We start from the raw sequence: 26,908 nt of genomic DNA, 5'->3' as shown, positions 1-26,908 counted from the left end.
CAAATATATATCTGTTAAAAATATTTGCAACTGACACTTAACCGTGAGAGACTTCAATGGGTCATTTATTTTATTATTATAAAAGTTTAGAAAAAATATATATAATCTGAGAATTTAGATAACCTTTAAATGACATAAATAAAGATATTGTTAACTGAAAATAATAAAACTTTATTTTATGTAAAATATTGAAGAAAAGTAAAGAATATAGAATGTTAACAAACTATAACATGCAAGAACTTAAAATAGCTTTCTGGAAAAGCTAGGTTATTACACTACTGGATAATCCCTACGTTTACGCTAGAATGATATTTTTGTTCTTAATTATATTTTAATAAAATAGTTTTTAACACACTTGTATACATTTCCATTAGTTCTTACCTAAAATCATTTCGTGAAGGTACCAATCGATAAAGCAGGTCGTAATTGTATATTTACGTGTAACCGATTTTACACATAAATAGATATCAGTGAAATTAATTCTAGAAGTTACTTTCAGTTATTGAATAATGTTAAAACGTTCTTAATGCAATCCTAGAAGTCTCCAAGTGTGAATTTAAAACATATTCTTATATGATTCGTAATTATCTGTTATTATACCTAAATTGCATAACTCTCATATAAAATTTAGCTTTCTAATACTCTTTAAAACTATGTTAAACAAGCCGCATTTAAAAAACAACAACTAATGTGTATGTTTTTTTAAAGCCTTTTTTGGTGGGCTGTTGCGTCCAGCAACAGGAATAAAACTACTGATTTTAGCATTCTAAGTCCGTATGTCCCTGCGGAGAACTGATACTTACTGATTTTGTGGATAAACTAAAAGGACAGGATAATAGTAAGCACAATATCTGGATTATAAATATTAATTAAATTGTTTAAGACAATTTAAAGACTTAAGTCATAAAACATTAATTGAAGCATTTCAATTTTTTTTATTGTACTACTTTACAAACAATAATTCCGATTTATAATCTTATTCTGAATGCTAAGGTTTTAAGGATAATGTTTTTAACGGATACAGTGTCACAGGATATAAAGTTAAAGTATTTGTTTATTTTGGTTGGTTTTCGATAAACAGTAGTTTTTAGTTTCATGTGTTTCCTTATAGCAAAGCCACATCGGACTATTTGCTAAGCCCACCGAGGGGAATCGAACCGCTGCTTTTAGCGTTGTAAATCCGTAGACATATTGCTGTACTAGCGGGGAGGGCAGTTACTTCTGTCTACTTTTAAGGCAACTTTTATAAAATTGTATTGATTAAGCGAATGTAATAAATATCTTGTTCAAACTTCGTGTGTAATGTTTCTATAACATAAAAATACCATCAAAGTCGAGGAATGTATAGCAAAGATATAGTTTCAAAATGTTGCATATAACTGAGGCGAAATCTTGTGCATTAATTAAAAAATAGCAACTAAAAAATGTGGTGACAGTCCACATAAATTACTTAATACAAATATGATTACTCACGTTAAAAGCCTTAATAGTGTGATTGACCTTCATATTTATAACATATAACAGTCTACATTTGAAATAATGTAGAGTGTTCAATGGTGGTAAGTTTGTGGATATACTTCTCAAATATTTTTTTCATATAATTTAGTAATGAATTAAAGCTATTTTTATTGTTTTTGTTTCTTTTCAGGTATTCTACCAACGCTACTCAATATCTATCTGCGAACAGCATTATTTTGAGCTGATAAATAAAAAAAGCATTCGGTGGCACCCACCGCCAAATGTTGGGCTACTGTTTTCTGGCTGAATAGTAGTATTTGAATATTCTTCCAGCTACACGCTGAGCTATTTGTACTCTGCCCATCATGTGGGATCGAAACCCCATTTTCAACGGTGCGAGCCTTCAGACTTACCACTGGAGACAACTCGACTAAAATAACGAACTATTAAATATAAAGTGTATATAATTTAGAAATGTATTAAAGCTATTGAGATTTTTCTTGTTAAGCTAGAAGCTGGACAATGTATTATATGTGCTCTACCCAACTGGATGCATATTGAAATTCTTTCCTTTTGATGCTCAAAATAACCAAGTCATTACGTATAAAAATTACTTAAATCACTATTAAATGGGTTATGCACCTCCTTTGTAACTAACGGAAATTAATTTGTTTTCCTTATTAATTTACTTATTGGTCTGCTTTTTCAGCCATCTTCCATTATTTATAATTTCCGTTTTGCATTTTTACGCGAGTCGTGAAAAATTGAAATTTCAAACTTTCATGCATGAATATTACTGCATTTCTAAGAATAATATATATAGTGATGCTGAGTATCAGTTTTCTACGAGGTTTATTTTAAATTAATGTTCAAGTTTAAAAACTTAATATAATTATATCCTGTTCTTAATCTTAAGCCTACCTTAACACTCAAGTTTGTTTATTTCTTTTAATTTAAAATATATTTATGTATGCAAGCTGTTCTGAATAAACGACAGATGGCCCACCGACCTCCCGTAGATATTTTAACTTGTTTTCATTTCTATCAAGATAGTTTTGTTTCAATTAATGTTTAAACCCATAAAAACAGTTTGGCCATTATACATTTTATATTTAATAAACAATTATGCATAGAGAAAGTTTTCATGTAACAGTAAAAGCCAAATCATTTCTAACCTTAAATGTCTTGTAGGAAGGATTAAATTTATTGCCAATCAATCAGATTAAAATGGTTCATTCGTATTAATAGTTTTTTATTTTAAGTTAAACATGTATAGTGTCATACCCTTTACATCCATTTTGCAGTTTTTCCATGCTTTGTACTAACACTATTATAACGGTTTAAACAAATATATACCCAATAAAATATATTTAAAACATATTCCAGAGTATAACTCACTCTAGCTTCAGATAACTCCCAACAACACTATATTAAGGAATCACTCATTACACCAATATTATTAGTTTTGCTTGTTTGTTTGTTGAAACAAGTACATTACAATTCTTAAAAATATATGGATGAAACACTGATATACTGTTCAAAGTTGATGTTTGTTTGAGCAGTGATATCACATTTGGTTTAATATCAAGGTAACAGATATTTCAAATTATGGTTAACCTTTGCTTCTTTGCCACTATTAAGTTCTACCTTAATTAGTTGAAGCTGGCAGAGATTCAACTATACTAAAAACTAAGTTTTTGATAAAATGATTATTATTAAATGTTAAAATACAGTACCAGTGAACACTTTCTAATGTGAAAATATTTTATTTGACACTGTAACAGCAAAAAACACCAATGCATCTACTATAATTGATAATACACTATTAAATGGCTTTTACATCACACATTGGTCAGATAGTCCAAAATGATGTAATCAATATATATTATTGTTTTCAGAAAAGTAAGTTTTAAAATAACATTCTGAAGTAGCTAATACACAGTGTATATATACATGCTTCACTATACACTTTTAAAATTAGCTAAGTAAAAATACAAATCTGCATTTTGATTTTTATCTTCTAATACAAGAGTGAATACAGTGTGAAAAAACTACTTTAAGTTTTTAAAAACTATTCCACTTGAAAAGATGCACACATGCACTCTCATAAAAATATACAGAAATAGAAATTTTAATGTTTTTCTTACTTTTGAGATGAAGAAAAATTGTCATTTATTTACAATTTTTATTGTAATTTATCACACACTATTACACATAGAACAGCTGATTAAATTAGAAAGTATACATATGTGTGTACCGATAACTATTATTATATCAAAGTTAGTGAAAATTAAGATTAGCTTTCTTTTCACAATTTCATATATAATATTACTTCAGGAGAACTCAACTTACCTTCATCTATGTTTAAAAATATTTAAGCTAATTTTCTTACCAAAGTATCAATTCAAAATACGCAAAGGATTTTCAACAAATTATAAAACTTTGTTGTGTTTCTTAAAACATTTCTTTTTACACTTTCAGTCTTTATATTTTCATATAAGTTGATGTTGTTTAATTTAAATGATAAGTAAACAAAAATGATTTTTAAAATAATTTAAATTCACAACAAATATACAAGTAGGACAAAAAAGTTATGAATTATGTAAAATTTAGTGGTCAAGAAAAGTACAGATATATATGTACACACACCTTTCTTGAGCATTGAATTTTTAATGTAAAGATGATGATACAAGCTAATTTTAATTTACAGTTTAAAAATTTTATCATGATACTGATACTGGACTCAAAGACATACATCAAAGTTTAACTTACTAACTCTGTTCTATAGTAGTTGACCCCACAACACAAAGGTATACCTCATTCATTGTGAACCATATGACATAAGTGCATATTTGAAAATATCATATAAAATGAAATGCTGGATAACACTTTTACACAAGTAAAGGCTTAGCTCTGGAATGTAGCATCACATACAAAATATTATATCACTCATGACTAAGAACTGATTTATGATTGCATCACCACCACAATAAAATCTTGTAAGTATAAAGACACAAATTACAAAACAAAAAATCTTGTAAAATATACTTAAAAACCCAAACACCAAAATCCAATTAAAGAAGTAGAAACAATAAGACTAAAATAGTTTAAACAATTCTCTTCAAGATTACAGAACACAAGTGGAAACAATAAGAGTGTAAAATAGTTTAAACAGTTTTCTTCTTCAAGAAACTAGCACTTGTTCACTAAAAATCGAAATGTTTTTTTCTTATAGGAAATCACATTACATTATTCTTCTGTATCCACCGAGGGGAATTAAACCCCCGATTTTAGAATTGTAATTTTAAAGACTTACCACTGTCCCACCAGGGGACAACCTAAATGGAGAAAGAATAAATAATCTAATCTAACACCATAAAACCAGACAAACTTTTTTTTACTAATTGTATGTTCTCACCTTGTATATACAACAGTGAGGTTAATTAACTTTAGAACATAAATTGTTTAAACAAGTTGAGATATTTTAATATTTCAAAACACATTTCATAAGCTTTATTTCTTTCATGGTTACTTTTCCTCATTTGACTTTATAATGGCATTTGGAGGTTTCCAGCTAAGCATTTAATATACAAACAATTCTCCAATGTTAATATTATATATCCTATAAAAATAATTTTATAGAAAATAAATGGATAATCTCACATGAAAGTTTTTAACTTAAATGACACAATACGTTCAAACTGACTTCTGATATAAAAGAAACAGAAATACATCACTTTATATAAGCTTTTCATGGTTATGTTGTTTTTCACAAGTAATTGTGACTAATACTGTAAAAATACATGAAGATTTACCTTTCTTCCTTCTATTCATACTCAATACTTTGAATAAATTATCCACATACACAGACAGTCTTGTAATACACCAACTATGTACACACAAGAGTTTCTATGCTGTTTTTTTTTTTTTTTACCCTGGAACCTTATAATTGGCTCTCATATTCCTGATATTAAGATTGAAGATGTGGAAAGACCTTGCCACAGTTATATTCATCACTATTATCTCCACAGTTATCTATTCCATCACACAAACGTGTACGTGCTACACATCGACCATTTGTACATTGGTGTTCGTACTCTGTACATTGCGAGTTACACCCGTTAGGTTCATCACTCTTGTCATCACAGTCCCTATAACCGTCACAAACTTGATTGGCTGGGACACACTGACCATTCATACAGGTGAATTCAGTACTAGAACATGCTACAAAATATAAGAATGAGTACATGCACTATGTAACTAGCCATTTAAAGAAACTTAAAAAAAAAAAAAAACAAGCTCACTTTGATAAACACACTTTCAATTTAACATGTTGTTAAACATGAAAATGGAAAACTAACCTGGTGGCTACATGTTGCCACAGTAGACAAAATAAATTATTTATTTATTTACTTGTCTATTTAAGTACAATTACACTGAATGAGATGGTAAGAAAAATGTAATGTTTTTTTATATTTTGTGTCAAAAACCAAATTCTTAAAATGTTATTCAATCAGGGTTAGTGTACCACTTTCAAAACATCATGTTATAAGGCTAATCTTAATTTCACTCATTAATAAAAACATCTTTCTATTGAAAGATATTCATGTAATAGGCAACCAGTACAGATACAATACAAGATCAAAACTGACATGTGTACATGTCTTTTTGTCAGAATGTCTAAGAAATAAATAAATAAAAAAACAGAAGATGTTTATGTATACGAGTTTAATCTGTTACAAACTTTTTTGCCATAAGATATGACACGAGAACTGTTCTTCAATACATATATTGTTAAGTAAGATTATTTTCATATTTAACTTTACAACAAAACAAATTTGATTATCACCAATCAACAAAGTTAGTTTCACATTACACGAGTCATATAAGCTCTGTAGTTTAACACAACTGAGCAGCTAGTAACATACAAGTAATTTTATCATAAAACACACAATAGTGGATTCATAGTCCCTGAAAGAAGAATTTTAATTTATTCTGAAATATAGTCAGATTTAATGCAAATCTTTCTATCATCAAATGAACTTCATGTTACAAGAAATTGTGAAAACCAAAAAACTGAGAACAGAAAAAAGAAAAACACAAAATTATAATGTGGAGAGTATTATATATATTTGGTATTAGCTGAATAATAATATATAATAAACAACTTTGTGCTAGTTGCTTAAAAAGTTGTTTTGGATACTCATGTATTTTACATGTACATAAAAATACCTTAAAAATTAAGATAACATAATTTTTTATTCATTATGTGATTGCCCCCTAAACCTTCATTTTGGTCTTGTTAAATTTTGTATTTTTATGTCTAAAAGTATTCTTAATACACTCATTATCAATACTGTATATGATCTTCTCAGAAAATACATATTGGTTAAAACTGCAGAATACTTAGTTACAGAGCATAATATACATAATAAATACTTTTTTTAAAATAAATAGATGTGGCTTTACGACACTGAAAATATAACTCAAGTCCATGGCTAAAGATGCTTTTTATTTTCACAAACTCCACTTGATATTCGAATATTGTAAACAGTTTGTTTGTTTGAAATTTGCACAAAACTACTCGAGGGCTATCTGTACTAGCTGACCCTAATTTAGAAGTGTAAGACAAGAGGGAAGGCAGCTAGTAATCACCACCCACTGCCAACTCTTGGGCTACTCTTTTACCAATGAACAGTAAGATTGGCCATCACATTATAATGCCCCCACAGCTGAAAGGGCAAGCATATTTGGTGTGACGGGGATTCGAACCCATGGCTCTCAAATTATGAGTTGAATGCCTTAACCCACTTGGCCATGCCGAGCCACTATTGTAAACAGATAATTAAAAAACACATTTTACATTCTCAGCCCAATAATGGTGACATAAATAACATGGTTATAACTTTACTATACTTGAAAATAATTATGAATGCAAATTCATGTTATGTACACAAACAATCGTGCTCCCTGATTTTGGTATTTGAAATGGTAATAAATGTAGCAGTTGGTTATAAAACAGTGTAAATGTCAAATGAAAAAAAACTATAAAAAAATGCCCTCATTGAGTTCTAATGTATATATACATCAGAGTTTACACATTTTCTTTCAAATAGTTCTTTCTTCCATACCTGAAAAGCAGTTAACTTCATCAGTTCCATCCCAACAATCAAAGTTACCATCACATCTTTGTAAGAGTTTTATGCAGGAAGTCCAGTTTCCACAGTGAAATTCTTGTTTAGAGCATACTTTGTGAAGAAAATGTATTACAGTGAAAATCTGTTTGTATCAAATGTTGTATTAACATAAAAAAATAACAATAAGATTGTATTACACCACTCTGAAAGATGGTATACAATTATACTGTTAACCAACTACCTCACCACCTAACTTAGGTAGAGGCAAGTGTGTGTCATGTTTTACTTGATTTATTAAAAATAGGAGGAGACATAAAAGCTAAAATGCATTTATATGGATACAGAACTTTGATTACTATCTGCTCATTACAATTTCAGTGACAGGGGTACAAGGAAGTTGGGGTGAAGGGGCAAAAAACCTTATGTGTAGTAAGTGTTGGAATCACCTAGCCTACAGCTAATTGTATACAATTTATCATGAAAGTAAGACAAGTAATTCAATTTTAAGGTTAAATTGTTTCTGAATGCTAGTTCACCAATGATAATAATAAAAACAAACCTCCTTAATAAACAAAACCCAAGTTAAGAAATTAACAAATACTCTTCCATTTTTGTTGTCTACACATTTCATTTTATACTTTCAGTATACAGACTAACAATGATATTAGGTGGTACTTTTGTTGCTAAGCAACATGACATAAAACCCATAGTTATAATGGAGTGTTACCAAAACACACAGACTTTTCAATACATTAGAAGTTGTTAATCTAACTGATTTTTACCCATATTTATTCTATGAATATGCCACAAGCACATTTTATGAATGATGTTAATTTTTGATTGGCTTGCAAAGGAATATTCCGATGACCAACTGCACTTTTCTGCCTGTCTGTTGCTCAAGCTTGATTTTGCAAAAGTAATTTATGAATTGTGAGATTAGAGTATACTATGAGATGGGGGTTGTAGTACTTGCCTCATCACTCCTGAGAGGCTATATGCTAACAAAATACATTTTACAGGTTAGAGCTGACAGTGAAATATAGTTTAGAGAAATAGGAGAAGTAGAACAAATATCCCTATGATGAGGTTATGTTTCTATCTTAACAATGACAAACGTTAGGTCAGTCTCTAATATGTAGAGAATTCATTTCTGATAAAACAGTATTTTTCACATTTTTCCTGTTACTCTACACTATGGTTCAGTTAAACAGTCTGTTTATCATTATGATTGATGATTCTCATAGGCAAAACTTTGTTAGTTACCACAATCCAGCTCATCTGTGTCATCATAACAGTTGAAATGTCCATCACATCTTCTTTCTTTAGGAATGCATAAACCATTACCACATTTCCATTCATTTGATAAACATTCTAAAGGATATACAAAAACACATTTTCAGTCGTCACAATTAGTACCACCAATGTGTCAAAAATTTTACTTACATTTAGAAATTTAGGAAACTGTTAACAAGACATATAGGAAAACTAATTCTAAATATGTTTCAAAAGCATGTTCACAGCTTAATTATTTTCTTCCATTTAACATTTGATACATATCTGTAAATACATCTATAGAATCTTCTTAGAAGTTTAGAAAATTATTTGAATAATAAAATTTAGATTACCTAGACCATATAATGACTGGTTTTTGAAATAGCAAGTTTGTTAATTGGTTTGTCTGCTACTGTCAGCTATGGTAAGTTAGCTCAGTTCTGTAAGTATTGAGCTTGTGTTTCCACAGAGAAATAGAATCATGAGAAACAATACGTATGACAAAATTATTGAGCAAGTGAAGCTAATACATTATCATTTACTGTGAACTTAGGTGTATCAATAAGATTTAGTTACAATAACCACTGAACTTGATGTTGGTGAAGAAATAAAACATTTTTGTTACAATATTCCATTATATTTTTACCTAATAATCCAAAGGAGGCTACACAACAATAAAAATCAACGATGTTTTTACAATGTTCACACTGTGTGTTTGTGTGTTTCTGTTGCTACAATGATCTTCGCATTGAATGAATTTAAAATAATATGAAAAGTTTTGATAAGGACATTTTGTTGTTTAAAAAAATCCATACAGTGAATTAATTTCAAAGGGTATAAATACTTAATTTTTATTATCACCTGTTTGATCAATGCATTGATAGGTAATATTATCAAGTTTTTTGCACATTTCAAATGAACCATCACACCATCCCCCACAATCCCTGGAACTTCCAGTTTCTCTTACAGGTATACAGTAAGGAACTATTTCTCCTGGCCTTAGAAGACAAATTTCACCAGCAACACATTTATGACATGGTCGCTCTAGGAATGATAACCAATGAGATAAAATTAATATCTTACTTAACTATCTCAGTTATGTTATAGATTTATCTTTATATGTTTATTTTAATACATGTGTGTTTTAGTTTGATGCATGTGACATATAGTGATGGACATGTATTGCACAAGTCCTGCCTGTTCTCTAAATTTGTAGAAGATTCTTGAGAGCAAGAATCAACAATATGTGGTTTAGATGTTTTTAAACATTGCTGAACATTCGATAATCTCATGTGTTTGGTATATAAAACCAAAGTGACAAGAGACAGTTATTATTATTATTATTGATCAGCTTTAGTCAGTATACTATAAACCTTGGAAACTATAATTGTGACTAACACTTTATTAATTAGAACACTACAGTATTTGATGAGGAAAATTTTTAGATTTCAAACATCACAAATCACTCAACTTCGGTAAATTAACTTCAGATGTTAGTGTTTCTACGGAGACATTAAATACCTTCCTTGGTAAGAAGTCAGCAAAATGAGACCAACTAAGCTAGTTAGCTTAAGCGAGATGTAATGATATCAAAATTAGAATTATTTTGATCATCATGAACCTGAATCATTGATGAAATATTCAGTTCTAGACTAGATAGAAGACTCAGTATAGTTTGTAAAACTTTTGTATATAAACCAATATTTATAATAACTATTATAAATTGTATTGTTGTTTGAGTATTATTTGTGTTATAAAATAAAATTGTGTTTATCAGTCTTGTTGGCAAGTATCATAAATTTGATACATATTAATATTTAATTAACTTCTAAATTCAAATTAAATCTTTAGTTATTTGAAACCATAAAATGTAACCAACATAATACTTCATATGTTAAAACATTCAAGTAAAACAAAAGATCTACTTATTATTGTAATTTTTAATTTTATACTTAATAACATAAACAACTCTTAACTTTCCACTTTCATATATTTAGTCTCTATAATGTTTAAATGTTTTAGAGAATTAATTTTTTTCAAAGCTGAGTACAGTTTTCACACAAGACTTTGTTTTAAACAGCTGAACTGGAAAGTTTCTTTAAAATTTCATCTTTATTTTGCATAAATAATTTGCTTAAAATTCACAAACTGTTTGAATGGTTGAAAATAATATTTTTAACCATGATTTGTTTAAAGAATTAACTGGTTAAATGGTTTAAAGTTATATTTTTAACTTCTACATGGTTAGAGAATTTATTAATCACCTTAACCATTTTAAATTACTCAAGAGACAGCTTCAGTAATGCAAAATTCAAATCATTAAGAAAAATAAAGCTCCAAAATTACATGTATTTACTGATCTTTAATTTAAAAATTTTAGGAGATATATGGACATGTACTTACGGCTATTGACTGTGAACTTATCGCTTGACTTATTTGGTGTTGAAGGAAGGGGATTCAATCTGGTAGTTCCTTTGGTTGTACTAACAGAATGAACTGGTACAGTTTCTGTAGCTGTACTAATATGAATAGCTGTGACAGTTTGAGGAGTTGTTGAAAACTGAGTGGTTGTTAGAAGTCGTGTAGTTATGAAAGACTGAGTGCTTGTAGGTGATCTTTTAGTTGTGGAAGACTGAGTGCTAGTAGGTTGTTGCATAATTGCGGAAGTCTGAATGCTAGAAGGAGGTTGTATAGTTGAAGTAATCCAAAACTTTATATAAGACCAAATAGTTGTAGGAGTTTGAAATTTTGTTATAGTTTGAGAACTTGTAGAAGACTGATTAATTGTAGTAGTTTCAGTAGTTGTTGCAGAGTTTGGACTGGTTGTGGAATATAATGTGTTGGCATTAATGGTTTCTGGTAACCACTCTGTTGAGACATCAGATGCATTACACACACACTCATGTTCTTCTAGTGAAAACCCTCCCTGCCATTTGCAAGCTTTGTTACTAAGTACCATCTCCTTTTCAAAAGCACTTTGGCAATGTCGTGATCTTCTACGTGTAACACGTGGATCACAATGACTATTGTGAAGACATGATGACCACTGACTCCATGATGACCATGTTGCTAAACACAATACAGTCAATAATCTTGTTAATAATTACAGAAAAAAAAACAATGGTATATACACAATACAGGAAAGTAATATTAAAAAATGAATATTTTATACACAATAACAACAAGTCAATGGTATTTACTCTTAACACGTAGAAACTTCTCTTGAAACAACAAAATAATACAAACTTGGTTTAATATCAATAGATCTTCATTTCTTCATAATAAACTTACTGTTACATATGATATTAACTATTTACTTGTTTTATAATTTAAAATGTTTTACAAGATATAGCTTTAAATTAACAAGCATATGTTAATGCATTATATTAATTAGCACTTTAAAAGACTGAACTACAAATCTAAATATATTTGGAAAATAAACAATTACTAAAGAATTATGTTAATGAGCTTGTATGCCTCAATCTTCTGCACTTTTATGTAATTAATAAAAAGAAAAACATACAGTTATTTTCAACTCTTAATAAATACACAAAATCTAACATTTAAAGTTACTGTATCCAAACAATTACTAAATTAATACTTTAATGAAGTATGTGCATTGTAAGTTAAACTGAAATATTAAACAATTAACGGCATTATTTTGTACGTGTACTGTAGTGTGATGTAAAAGAATGAACACACCTTCTTAGATAACAAAATTTACCACGCTATTGGTAATTTTTATCTTTTTATCCAGTTGTGTTTGTTTGTATCTAGAATTGGACTTAGATGATGATTCATTGTTTTTAACTTTTTTATCTATAGGAAAACAAAAACATCACTATGTGTATCAATCACGAGTTCCAACACTTACCTAACTTGTGACCTACCTAACTAGCCAAACAATTTTATGTGACCCATTCTCGACTGCAGAAGTTACAGTTTTAATATATTTTAATAACGTCTAGTAGTAACCTTGTAAATAATTTAAAAGTAAAAACATGTTTTTATCCCACTGTATTTCATCTTGAGACCTGCTCTGATACATTTTGTGACCCAACACTGTAAAAAATACCTTGTGACCCACAGTTTTGGAACTGTTGCTGTAACAATATAAAAATTATTGTAAAGTATTGAACGAATTAATTAATATTTATATTATGTAATAATATAAGTTGCAAATAGATTACCTTTGCTAATGAAAGCATCAACACGTGATTGCCCATTCCACGAATTTTAATTTCATTTTAGCAGATTCAGTCACAAAATCTACTTGCTAAAGTAGTTTTTATGCAATAAAAACTGTAAATGTAACTCAAGTGTGCCCACTCACCACTTGGTCTAAATATCACAGATCCAATGTCTACTTTAAGTAACCTCCCAGGCAAAGAGCCGTTACTCCGTTTAAGTACTTGTCTAAAGGCCTGTCCCACATCTTCAATTCCGTCTTGAATCAAAGTATTGAAAAACACACGACAATTTACAGTAACACTTCCTGGCCTAGTGTAAAAACGAACATTTTTTTGTTACTTATGTTCATAGTACAAATTATCAACAAATAATTCTATTAAATTAAACCCTTTGCAATCTTTGATATTATAAGAAACAAATGATTTTATAAAATATAATATAAATTGAAAAAAAAAGAAAAACTAAGTGTTTCTACAGTTAAAAGCTTTATAAGGCAAATTTGTTTAAAATATTTTATAGAATTTTTTTCAATAATGTGTTGTATTTATTTTCACAAAAATAGATAAAAATCATAATTTCTAGAATTATGGATGTTAAACTTAAATAGTAATAATAACAAGAACTTTGTTTAACTCTCATAAATGTAAACAGCTAACGTTTCACGGTTAAAACCAAAAATGTTTCTTTAAAAACGAACGTACTTTTAATGAGAATGTAAGAAACTAATTACTTTTTGAAATTCCTTTTCAGATTTTAAAACATCAATAAAAATCATAACAGTGCGATGCAAATAAAAAAATAAAATATCAGACTTACAAAAAATAATTTATTGTGACATTAAAGAAAACTAACAAATTACTTATTTTCTAACTGATTCTGAATCAAGACACAAGCAACAATTCAAGTACAAAATAAACATCTTTTGTTTACTACTTAAGAATTTATAATACATTTTTAGCATTTTATACAAGTAGCTTTCTTTCTCGTATTAAAATTGGTGTATTTTATAACATATTAAAACGGAAGCGGCCCGGCATGCCAGGTTGGTTGAAGTATTCGACTCGTAATCTGAGGGTCGCGGGTTTGAATCCCCGTCGCACCAAACATGCTCGCCCTTTCAGCCTAGTAGTTAGGATGCTGGACTTGCAATCTGTGGGACTGTGACCGATTTACTATTATATATTTATTTTAATATCGATTATTGTTTTTATTAAATATATATTGATAAATGCGTGTAATTTATAGAGTTAAACGTGTATTGCCAAATTTCGTCTGTTCCCAAAATTTGTAGGAGATACTAGAGTGTGAGAATCAACAACGTGTTTTACAAAAGCACTAGTGTATTGGGCAAATGTTTAACGTTTATAAACTGAAGCGCCGAAATACAGTTTTATATTTTTGGTTTGCAACAGTTAGTATACTATAAACCTCGGAAGCAACAACTGTAATTAACGCTTATTAATCGGGAAACTACAGATACTTTATCAGAAACATTTAAATATTTTGAACATTACAAACCGAGCAACTCCAACGGATTACCATCAGATATTAACACTTCTAGGATAACATCAGATAACTTCAATGGTGAAAAAGTACCTGTTAAGTGAACTGTATCAATATAAACTCGATAAAATATATTCAGTTCCAGACCAGTTTGTAAGTTTGTATAGCTTTTGTATATAAATCATTATTTGTAAAAACTGTTATTATAAATTGTATTATTGTTTGTATAAAATATGTTTGTATTAAGAAAGAAAACTGAGTATCAATCTTGTCGGCAAATGTGATAAATGTGATACATTTATACATTTAATTGACTTTAAATAAACTCGTGTTCAAGCTGTTTGAATCGTAATACGTAATATGATCCTCCAATTTATTATGTTACTTACTACGATTTCAAATAGCCTGAAGACGAATTTAATTTAAAACATACTTGTCTTTTCAGCCTTGGGAGTTTGATAAAGGGCCTGGCATGGCCAAGCGCGTAAGGCGTGCGACTCGTAATCCGAGGGCGCGGGTTCGCGCCCGCGTCGCGCTAAACATGCTCGCCCTCCCAGCCGTGGGGGTGTATAATGTTAAGGTCAATCCCACTATTCGTTGGTAAAAGAGTAGCCCAAGAGTTGGCGGTGGGTGGTGATGACTAGCTGCCTTCCCTCTAGTGTTACACTGCTAAATTAGGGACGGCTAGCACAGATAGCCCTCGAGTAGCTTTGTGCGAAATTCCAAAACAAACAAACAAACAGTTTTATAAAGTGCCAATCAATCCCACAATTCATTTGTAAAGGGTATCCCGCGAGTTATTGGTGGACGGTGTTGACTATCTGCCTTCTTCCTAGCATCTTACTTTAAAATAAAAGTCAGCTAACGTAGATAATCTTAGAGTAACTTTATGCAATATTCAACTTGCAAAACACCTACTAACATTAGATTTAACGTAGATAGTGGCAACAATATTATCGTTTATAATATCATAACTCAGTTTTACTATTAACAACAAACCATGCACCTATCTTTACATTTTTCACTTCTTTCACTGAGTTGATACTGTTTACCTTTTGTTTTCTGTTGGCAGCGATCAGCATGAACCACTACAAGAGTTCATAATTCAACCTGAACAAACACCCGTTCTATGCCGGAAACTTCGGTCATGAACATGTACAAATATGGATTCCTGTCTCCCGCAAGTTTAACACCGTAATAGACGCTTGTTATTTAGCGCTACACATGAAATATGGCTCTGTACGTTCACACGAAACTAACACTAAATTACCAACACGCGCATTACTTCGAACTACTTCCCGTGAATTACTTTAGGATAGCTCAATGTAATTACATACAAACACTAATTACCGTTTGGCTTCATAAACGCTCTGTTTATTCACGTACTTTACACGATTTACCGAACCGACTCTTAATTCAAAACATACATTGCATGAAAACCACAAAAGATATAAATTATCCGAAAAACGGCATCCTCTTCTGTTTCTATCTATTCATAATCATGTGCTTTAACCACGATTATCTGCTGTGATGAGGTGTCACACGACTGTTCAAAAGCTGCCAAGATGAACATTTTTCTTTTTTTGTCAGGGGTTGGGGGAGAGAGAGAAAGGAAGGAACATTTTAAGAAATGGTTAACAACCCATAAATTACAAATAATAACAAGTGCAAGAATGCTAGAAGTAATTAAATAAGCCCATTTGTGATTAAGAAAAATATAGGAAAACATTTATGTAGTTCTCGTGAATAGTAATCAACGTTGGCATCCTATGTGGTCATCTAGAAATAATTAGTTGTTATTTAAGTGATTACTCATGTAATCGGCAGCTAACGTCGACGATGATTAATGTACAGGATTGCCACAAGTTTACTTTGAAATCTAAGCAATTTAATAACTTGTTTTGCCCGACTTTGACATAATGATAAAATACCTATAATTACTTGTGTATTTTAAAATATCGAATCCACACGGCCAGTAACACATGTAGCCGTTAACAAAACTACAATTATACCTCAAATCTCACACTAAATCATTTTAGTAATAATGAAAAAATACGATTCACCTAAATTTCATAATGACAGTCTTGTTGTATATTTCGGCTAAAGGAGTTTGTTCAAAAAGTCGATCAATCTGGAAACACGAAAAACAAAACATTGAATGTTTGTACAAGTCATGAAACATTAATATTAAATTATTCACAGATTTACAATAATAAAAAGGTCTGAAGTTCATTTTACATTTTATAATTTTTGATAATTTGTTTTTTTTAGAGTAACGCGCTAAGGTATAAAATTAAATTCCATTTAAATGTGAAACGTAAACGTGTAACTATTCTTATATAAACATATCTGTCATTTGGACGAGTAAAGATTTCTAAAAGTTGGAGTACAGTATTAATCTTAATGTTTCCATCAATTTTTATTATCATGTATATTACAGTAACTGTTTCATATAGTTTACATATGCGAGACTAGTGGTCGAGAAGATAACTTCTCCTGTGTCTATTTGTGAATGATAACATTATGCAACAAAATTTTCACTTTTTCTTGTTCCTGGGCAGAAAGTGTTATTTTCCAATTGCTTATGCCTAAAGCAGATGAAAAACACCTATTTTGTCTTCAAACTTTGCTTTTGTGATCTGGGAGCGTATAACGAAAACATGATGGGAGACTATATTTGGGGGCTGATACGTGAAAGTGATTTACATTACGGTTGCAAATCTCGAAAAACTACTCACTTCTAAACATTTTTGTTCATTTTTGTACAGCTTTAGTATAAATACATGTAAATCTTGATTCATATGTTGTTTTACTCAGACCTTATGTAAATGAAAATGTCCAAATTTGCCCATTTTTACATAGAAAATAGGTTAATTTCTAAATTTACCCATTTTTACCTAAAATTATCCAGGTCACAAAAGCAAAGTCTGATGTACATTTACAACATAAGCAATTAAAAAATAACACATACTATCCAGGAACAAAATTTATATGTTACATAGTGTAATATATTGTGCTGCCCACCACTAGTACAGCGGTATGTATCCGGATTTACAACGCTAAAATCAGGGGTTCGATTCCCCTCGATGGACTCCGTACATAGCACCTTGCTATAAGAAAACACACACACACACACACACGTATATTGTACTATAAGACTAGTAGAACTTACCGAGTACAAAATTTCTCTTTCCATCATTAGGTACGGTAGGCTGAAATTATTTGTTAGTTGCGGTATGAACTCCCTGTTGGTCACTTTAAACTCTCCATCTATTGTCCTAAGAACTGTAAAATATATGCGAGTAAAATCTCTCTTTTTTGCGCAACAAAATTATTAAAATCAAAAGGTTATTAATTAATTAAAACTATGTCCATTTAGAATCTTTAAAATATTTGTAATATTAAAACAATGCAAACTTCCTACTACTGCTTAAGATTCAAGAAAAAACTTACAATATAATTATTTAATTAAAATTTCTTGTACAATTTCTGACCACTATTGAAAAATAATGCAAGGATAGTTATTCCTATTTTAATTTCTTATCTTTAAGTACGAGCTCTTAGAAACAGTTCTTCCCATATCAGGTTCTAACATTTACTATTATGGTTAGCTACTAGATGGGTCTTCTCATTTTAAATTTACTTATAACTATTAAAATTAGTAATTAGATACTTCCTGCCATTTTAGTTTTTTTACTGCTGTCACCAAAAAATGTTAGAGACATATCTTGTATTTTATTATTACCATTACACGTATCACTGCTAAATCTAGAGATTGAAGATACAGTTATCTAAATCTTGTAAACTAGTTTTTTTGTTTTGTTTTTCAATACACTGAATTATACCTCACTTGCAAACTGGTGTGATCTCCAGTGAAGGGAATTTTCATTATTTATATTTTCAAATAAGTTTGAATAAACACAGCACAAAATATAAAACTGCTGTAAGCTGCTAACCAAAAAAACAAAACAAAACAAATAACAACTATCAAACTTACGAGTTTGTTTCAAGTGACCATAATGACCTTCCCTCTGAAATGACTTAGCATGATCTAAAACAAACAGAATGAAAAAAGTTACATTAAAAACAATAAGGACATTAAATAATACTATTTTATGGAATCAGGAATACGAATATGTTGGTTAGCTTCTGTAATATAATGTTATTGCTAACACTTTTAAATATTTATTAAAGAAACGAAAAATGTCTTACTCTAACTCAACATTTTAATATATATATGTACACACACATAAGAACAACAAAACAAAGGACCTTTTCGGTCCACCTAAGTCATTCCATCCATTAAACCACACTTTAGTGTCAATAAAATACTCGAAGATAGCCCTTACTTAATCGTTCACAACATCTGAAAGTAACCCTTTTTCGAACGACAATCACCTTCTTAGAAAAACCTTTAACAAACGATGTGTCCTATTCTATCAAAATTTATATTTGTGTTCCCTAGTCCTATCATTCTTATAATTAAGCACGAATGACGATGACACATCAACACTGTCAATTTCTTTAAACGCTTCAATTAGATCTTTTGTAACACTTCTTCCCTCCCCAATGACACAGCGACATCTGTGGACTCACATCATACTCGAAACCGGGTTTTGATACTCGTGGTGTAGCTTCGTGCTGAACTGAAAACATCTAACTCGTATCTCTTTTTTTTTCAATAAGAAACCATTTCAAAGATCTTACCCGTTCTCGTGTGACAATCTCTCAATCCCGCGAGTCATTCTTGTAGTTTTCTTCTAAACCCTTTCAAATAATTCTAAGACCTTCCTAAGGTAAGACACCCAGGATTGAACACAATACTCCAAATGTTGCTTAACCAATGGCCTATACAATTATTCTCCGTTAGGACGAGGGAAGGCTCATAACCTATTCAAGGATTGCGCCTGCTTTAAACACTAATTTTTTTCCGACCAAACGTGCTGGCCACTTTAGACACTCAGTGAAAAACACCGAAGGAAACACGAAGAATGTTTAGGCCAGGAAGTAACCGCCAAAATAGACGACAGTTTAGAAATGGGATCCAACTATATACTTTTTAATAATCATTTTAAATAGAATACTGTTGTGATTAACACACAAAGTAGATAATTACATATTATTCACAACATGTTACGAAAAATGGTTAATATTAAACACACTGAATCATATCACTTACTTTAATAATATCCCCGAAGAAAACTTAAAGAAAGGTGTAATCTCCAATAATCCAAAGCTTTATTGTGCAAGATTTTTCAATAAAATAATTACACACTAAATGTAATGATAAAATCACCTGGATATCTACCGAAAAAATATTCTTGATTAACCACAAAACCAAGCTTTATAACTCCATTATACTGTCATAATTAACAGTATGATTATTGATATCAGTAGTGTAGAAGTAGATGAGAGAAGGACAATTGCCATGAGACCCAGAGTAAGAACAGCAACATTGACGCCAGTAACTGTTTCAGCAAAAACAATATTGTGGGTGACACACGTTAATAAAATTACGGTATATTTCAAAAAGCATGCGATTAATGCTATCAGATGATATCTTGATTTATAGAGTATTCTGGTTAAATATAGCTTGATTTTGTGAATTACAGGAAGTTTATACAGAAGATACTGTAATTTAAAGATCTATTTTACTTTAATAGATGCATGCTGATTTGACTGATTTAGAAAAAAAATTGTATGCTGACGAAATATCGTGCTTAACAGCAAACTTTTGTTTTTCAACTTTTTCGTTAAGGATTTTGAATTGGAGATATATAAATATAGCATTCCAACTTTTTTGTTTTCGTGTCATAAACCACTACCAAGATATCTTCTGTTCAACATCAGATTACAAATGTAAATGTTAATAATTGGTATGAATTGTGAAAGCCAAAGGAGCATTAAAAAGGATATATGTATGAAACACAATAAATATATTAAAGTTCTGTTGAACGCACAAGTTTTGCTGTTGTATTCTTATACTCACTTTCGTTAGGCTTATAAAATCCTGATCAAGAACAGTAGCGATTCTGCGTTGTAGTATCAGTAGTAACAGCAACTGCTTGCACGTGAAACAAGACAAACACTGCATTTGCTACATCATTATTAAGAGTAACGTGAGACCTAGTTATGGATTGTAGGCAAAATTATGGTAACGAAATATACCATAACTAGGCCTAATATGATTTAATTTTTTTTGTAATTAAAGTTCATTTTATTAATTATTAAAAATCATTTTGACAGTTAAATATAAAATTCAAATTTAATAAACCTATCATTTGTTTCAAGGGAAGAATATTATTGCTTTCACTTGCACATTTTTTCTGGTAAATGAAGGCATCCTAGCCCTAAATTACAATATAAAATTTGACAGCAACCTGAAAGCCCTTTGTACAGAATTGTTTATGCAAATTTTGCGTATTTGCATTGAGAATCCTGGTTCTCAGCATTATATCATAAATACAGAGGGCAGCACTTCATGTTTTACAAATAGGTGCTAACGGTCACCGGAACATACCTTTGTCATTATGCAAGGATTATGGCAAAATAAAAATTACAGGATCATCATGAAATTTAAGGATATCAGTTGATCATGGTTTATGCCATACCAGGTATTCGTATCGTAAGAATACTATGCGTTTTATTTTATTTATTATTGTTTGTTTAATAACAGAATACTAACTAAGCATGTTTCATTTCCGTTATTTATTTATATTTTAAGCAAAATTAGATACGGATTCCAACTTACCGACAATGAAATAAAGGCCTGTTACAAGTCCCGCTCCTACTGACAATAACAAGGCAATCAAAACAACGAAACCCTTTCGGCAAAAAGTTGTATTTTTTGGTTCTCCAATTAACAACGTCCATGCCCAGCATGATTGCTTTCTTAACCTGGCAGGAGACGAGGTAGAAGTGGAGACGTTAAGATTTGTGGAGACACTCTTGTTTATTGATGGAAATGATGACTGGGAGTGACGATAGGAGGGGTTATGAGCCTGAAATAAATAATAATTTTAAATGGTACTTTATACATCAATATAAACTAATTCTACTTAAAATTTAATTTAAGAAACTGATATCTTATATAATTAGCTACTCTAATCAATAGAGAACGAAATATATACTTCAGTGGCAACAAAATATATAAAACGTTTGTGAATAACGTTCTCAAAGAGAAATGTTCACAGTAGGTGTTAAGAATAACGAAGCCTAATTAAACTTCTCTGTTGGAATAGTTAGCGGAGTGTACAGTGGCGGCGCCAGAATATTTTCGTTGGGAGGGCTGAGGTAAACTGTGGAGGGGCTTTCCAAAATGCCATCAATATGAAGTATAGATGGTAAATTATAGTAGTGTAAACACCAAGGTACATTTCAGAAAGGTGTGTTATTTTGAACTGCGTTTTCAATGCAGTTTTCTTTGGAAACTCCTACTCTGATTAATAATTCATTATTACAAATTAGAAATAATCTGTTTATGAAAATATGCGTACATGTAAAAGAGGAATCTCACCTAAATTCCATCCAAGGAAATACATAATAATAAAGAAAAGCAAGATTAGCTTAGATTGAGCATTTAATATACTATTAAGAGTAAAGCCACAAATCAAAAGAAATATAACATAAAGACATAGTTTTACATAGCAGAAACGAATTATCCCATGTGAAGTTAATACATGAGGAAAAGTAAGGTCACTGTCAGGCTAACTATCATTCATCATGTTGTGTTTATAGTCAATATTACTTCAAAACAATGCGCCTGTCCTGGTGATTGGCAGCATATTTTGATGGCTGATACACAATGCAAAATGATCTCACAGAGGACACAACACCGGCTAAATGCTTTATAGTTTTGACCTATATACAATACACTTGTACATGAATGCTATGTTTTACTTTTCAATAAAAGATAAATGAAATTAATGCGTAAATACCTGTGATTCCTTTGGTTTATCAAGTAAAATCCCTGATGATCTGTTGTAACTTGAAATCAACGTGGTTGTATAATCTTTGTCAAAGCTCAAGATAGAATGGCATTACACAGGGAGCGGCAATACAGCGCATGAGTTTCAGCGCATTCAGTACGTTGCTATGGGACGCATGACACATACTTCCATCTTAATGAAGACGTTGAGTTCTACAGATCTACATCTCTTTGTTAATTGTTAAGCAACAACGACGATTGTGTTTTCCATATTTTATGAATATATGTAGGTAACAATATTGGGGGCTGAAGGGGGCTTGGCTCATTTGGGGGGGCTCAAGCCACCCCAAGCCCTCCCCTTTGGCGCCGCCACTGAGAGTGTAACAGCTACAATCAACCTTTAAGAAAGTGTGTGCTATTTTGAACACGAGATTAAATATTTAAATATTCATAGCTTCATTAAAAAAAAAAAAGCCTTAGTTATTTTATGTAGATTCGTTTTACTTTCCCAAAAAACTCACCAATGTTGAGCATACATAAGAATAAGCAACTGAGGGGAGTTAGAGAATGATGTAGCAGGTACCAATTCCCCACTTTTAAAGAATGTTTTTAACCTTGGCCAGTGAGAAATATAATGGCCTGTAATTATGAGATTATGTCTAAAACTTACATTTTTCTAGATATTACTGAACATAAACACTCGAGAGTATGAAGTCTAATATTGCATATTTTCTTATTTTTACCTTTCCCAGTCGTAATCAGATTTCTTGCCCTAAATATATAATCATATGTGTAAGAGATGTAAATTAGTCTCCCTTAATCTGTGGAGTTGTTTAAGTTCAGTAGTTTGCTACAATAGATTTAAGCTAAAAAAAAATAAACAGAGTATACTCTTATCAATGAGTTCTTTTAAGTTAGTGGTAGCCCGGCTAACTCATAATCTGAGGGTCGCAGGTTCGAATCTCCGTTACACCAAACATGCTCGCCTCTTCAGCCATGGGGACGTTATAAGTTGCGGTCAATCCCACTATTCTTTGGTAAAAGAGCAGCCCAAGAGTTGGCGGTGGGTGGTGATAACTAGCTGCGTTCCCTCTAGTCTTACACTGTTAAATTAGGGACGGCTAGCGCAGATAGTCCTCGTGTAGCTTTGCGCGAAATTAATAAAAACAACAAAAGTCAGCGGTTCTCAAACAATTTGTCCGATAACCGTTTACCGTTCCTATCTTATACGCTTTCGCATGCTACCACAAAAATAAAAATAAAATGAAACTCATCAGTGGCTTGCATTTTGAATCAACCGTGGACCACGTTCAAGAAGAACCACTGTCCTAAATTATATTCAGACGTGTATTGATGTATTTTGTAGACATGGAAGCACTTGTTTTCGACACTTTTCATATTATGCATTTTATGTTTATGTTCAATATCTACCCAATATGTTTTCTACCAACTTGCGAGATACCATCATTGTCATCAGCTAATTATTTCATAATTGATAAGAACAGTCAGAAAGTGTGGTTCGTAATTGCATAGCTCAAAACTGACACTTTTTTAAAACAAACGAAATAAGAAATCCCCCTTCAATATTTATGTATAAATAACATCCGAGCGCAAATTAAAGAAAGATTTGGGTATACTTGATAAATGTTCGAAATACTTCTAATACGATAAACATCATTCAGAATTGTTTCGATATCGCTGGATCACACTTTTGTTCTTTTAATCTAAAAAAGAAAAAAAAATCGGTTCTGACAAGTTGAGTAGACAATAGAACACATTAACCATAGGATAAACTTAGTGATCGAAATCAAACTAGATCTAACGCAGTAAATTATCTTTTTTGTCGTTTTCTCAAGTTCGTAAGCATAAGTTTTAATATAACAAAAATATAACAGATTTTCGAAAATATTCTCGATAACGCATGAATATTTTTCCTAATATAGAATCACATGCCCTTTTACACTCTCTGCAAGCTTCCTTTCACTTAGAGGTTATATCTAATGCTATGCTTTATGTCTTTACACATAAATATTTTTGTGTGTTTAAGTTAGGACGGATAAACGTTTATTTTTGACAACTTAAATATTCAATCTTAAATACCGAATATTTAATGCCCTTTCTGTACTAGTTGTAAATTTAATCCATATTGACCACTTATAGTTCTCAATTTTAAACACCCAAAGGTTAACGTCCTTTCTATGATAGTTGTAAGTTAAACATCTCAAGAAATCTGATATTACGTTCTTAGATTGTAGGAAACTTTCCCACGTGCTCAATCAAACATGTGATATTGGAACGTGATTTCTTTCTTTCAGTATATTTGCAGATTGAGTTTGATAAAGAGGCAAAATGCTGTGTATGCGCTGCACGAATTAATCTAGTACTGGATCTGCGGTAAAAGTTGAGCTTAAAAAAAAAAAAAGCCACTTGGTTCGTGAGTGAATTAGTATACACAACTTCCGATAGATGGGAGTAGGCTCTTGTGGCATAAACTCTTTACATTTTCTTTGTCCAACCAGAACTGGTTAAGATGTAAATAATGTATTGCACATTTTAAAGTAAATTTTAAGGAGTTTTATCCTTTTTACAATAAATTTGTTTCTTAAACTGTCCTACTTGGAATTAAGAATTAATTTAAACAATTATAAATAGGAAATACTACAAATGAAATAAAAACACATTATTATCAAACACACGAATGTCACGAAGTTTTAAAAATTCAAACCATAGAATGAGATAAATAGAAATGTATATTTATACAATTAGAGAGAATATTTAAAGTGGAAACTAACGTTACACATAGTTGAGGAATATTATTAAAACTAAAGTGAGTTTACGTCTGTATTACAATAAAATGTAAAAATTATTTACAGTATTTATAGTGACTGAATACGTATTTAAGAAAATTGCGCTTCATTGCTGTCGTATTTTATGGACATTCATTTGTGGAACATACTGAATGGGAATTCGAGGTCATACAATACAAATATGTAGTTGGCGCGATAAAATACAATCAAAAATACAATTCACATATACATTTATTACACTTTTTATTTTACTACGATTTATCTCAATCATAAACTTCCTTTGATACACAGCACATTATGCTATCCGGATGTCGTATTACCTTTGACCTAATTTGCTGGTGTTATACATAACATGCGTCTTAGTTCCTTGCTCAAATTTACACGCATAGCGTGTCGTATATAAAAAATGGCTTCGTTACCGGCTGTTGCTAATGTCATAAACCTGCTCTTTCTCTGGCCATTTCATGCATGACAAACTGCAGGCAATACGGAGGACGCATGCGCTTTGGAAACATTGTCTACTTATATTGAAATATATATGTTTGTATTAGACTGAATATTATAGTATAGGTTTACCTGAATCTAAATACGTACACACCATAAAAATAAGTTTTTCTTTTCAACTGAGAAATTTTAAATGGATTATCATTCAGAGATTAGATACTTAGCCTGATGTGCAAACAAACAAGAAATGGTTTTAAAATAAAAACAGTATACATAAGTGCAACAGAGAAATATAGATTCACTTTCTCGTCTATACATAAAATGGACCACAGTTGTGACTCGTGTTTGCTTCTTAAGCGAGAGAGAAATCAATTTACCTCCTTCCCACCAGGAGAAACCTAATACATTAAACCACTCTGTTGAAAGAAGTATAAAACTTTAGAGAACTTTAACAAGTGCCAGAAACAAAATAATATTATTTACAAAAATATAAACTTAATTCATCTGTTTGTTTGGTAAGAAGCACAAAGCTACTATTGGACTGTCTGTAGTGTGTTCACGTTGATATAAAACCTAGTTTTTTAGTATTCTTAGTTTTCAGACTTATTGGATTTTGTAGTTGGTGTTGTTTTAAGCAAATATTATAATTTTTCGATATAAAAAACAAAAGCATAATATAATTCCGAAAGAGACATCTATCGACAAACCCGTGTCGTTAACCTTAAATGGACAATAACCTGTGATTTTATGATACCATCTAATTGATATTTTCACAGAGATCTTTATTTGGTAACTTTCTGATACAAACATTCCAAAACGATTTGTACTGATATGAGTGAAACAGACCAGAGGTAGAATGTGGTTCAATATAATGCTTTGGAATCACAAAATGAAAGATACAATCTCTTCATTCAACTACTCATATCCGCCTCCCATTCATAAATATAAGATATGTAGTTCGATCTCAATCACTAGACCAGCTGGGCGGTTAGTGTGTCCTAATGTCCACTGAACTTGTCACGACTGAACTGTTTGCTGTTGAGTGAAGCCATATCAACGAAGCCAGCTTCCGGAGTCGTTGAGAACTTCCTTTCCATCAGGAACCTATGTACATGGTATTGTATTACTTGTACAGTTTTAGGCTTAACTTGACTTTTATCAATGTAGCG

At 30.8% G+C, this 26,908-nt stretch overlaps 1 protein-coding gene across 1 annotated transcript in view; it reads right to left on the bottom strand.

Moving 5' to 3' along the window:
* Positions 1 to 3,204: 3,204 nt before the first annotated feature.
* Positions 3,205 to 26,908, bottom strand: part of LOC143223248 (uncharacterized) — a 35,765-nt gene continuing 12,061 nt past the window's right edge. Inside the window, exons 2-11 of the mRNA XM_076450951.1 lie at positions 21,313 to 21,562; positions 18,559 to 18,612; positions 17,734 to 17,846; positions 16,625 to 16,692; positions 13,201 to 13,367; positions 11,271 to 11,936; positions 9,729 to 9,911; positions 8,859 to 8,966; positions 7,590 to 7,706; positions 3,205 to 5,682 (exon numbers count right to left, since the gene is read on the bottom strand). Coding sequence (XP_076307066.1) covers positions 5,429 to 5,682; positions 7,590 to 7,706; positions 8,859 to 8,966; positions 9,729 to 9,911; positions 11,271 to 11,936; positions 13,201 to 13,367; positions 16,625 to 16,692; positions 17,734 to 17,846; positions 18,559 to 18,612; positions 21,313 to 21,562 — 1,980 coding nt within the window. The 3' untranslated portion in view covers positions 3,205 to 5,428. The remainder of the gene's footprint in view (positions 5,683 to 7,589; positions 7,707 to 8,858; positions 8,967 to 9,728; positions 9,912 to 11,270; positions 11,937 to 13,200; positions 13,368 to 16,624; positions 16,693 to 17,733; positions 17,847 to 18,558; positions 18,613 to 21,312; positions 21,563 to 26,908) is intronic.

The sequence above is a fragment of the Tachypleus tridentatus genome, chromosome 8, assembly GCF_004210375.1.
Source record: "Tachypleus tridentatus isolate NWPU-2018 chromosome 8, ASM421037v1, whole genome shotgun sequence".
NCBI classification, from domain to species: Eukaryota; Metazoa; Arthropoda; class Merostomata; order Xiphosura; family Limulidae; genus Tachypleus; species Tachypleus tridentatus.
Note: the sequence above shows the minus strand (reverse complement) of the source record. Positions and strands in the feature narration are given on the sequence as shown.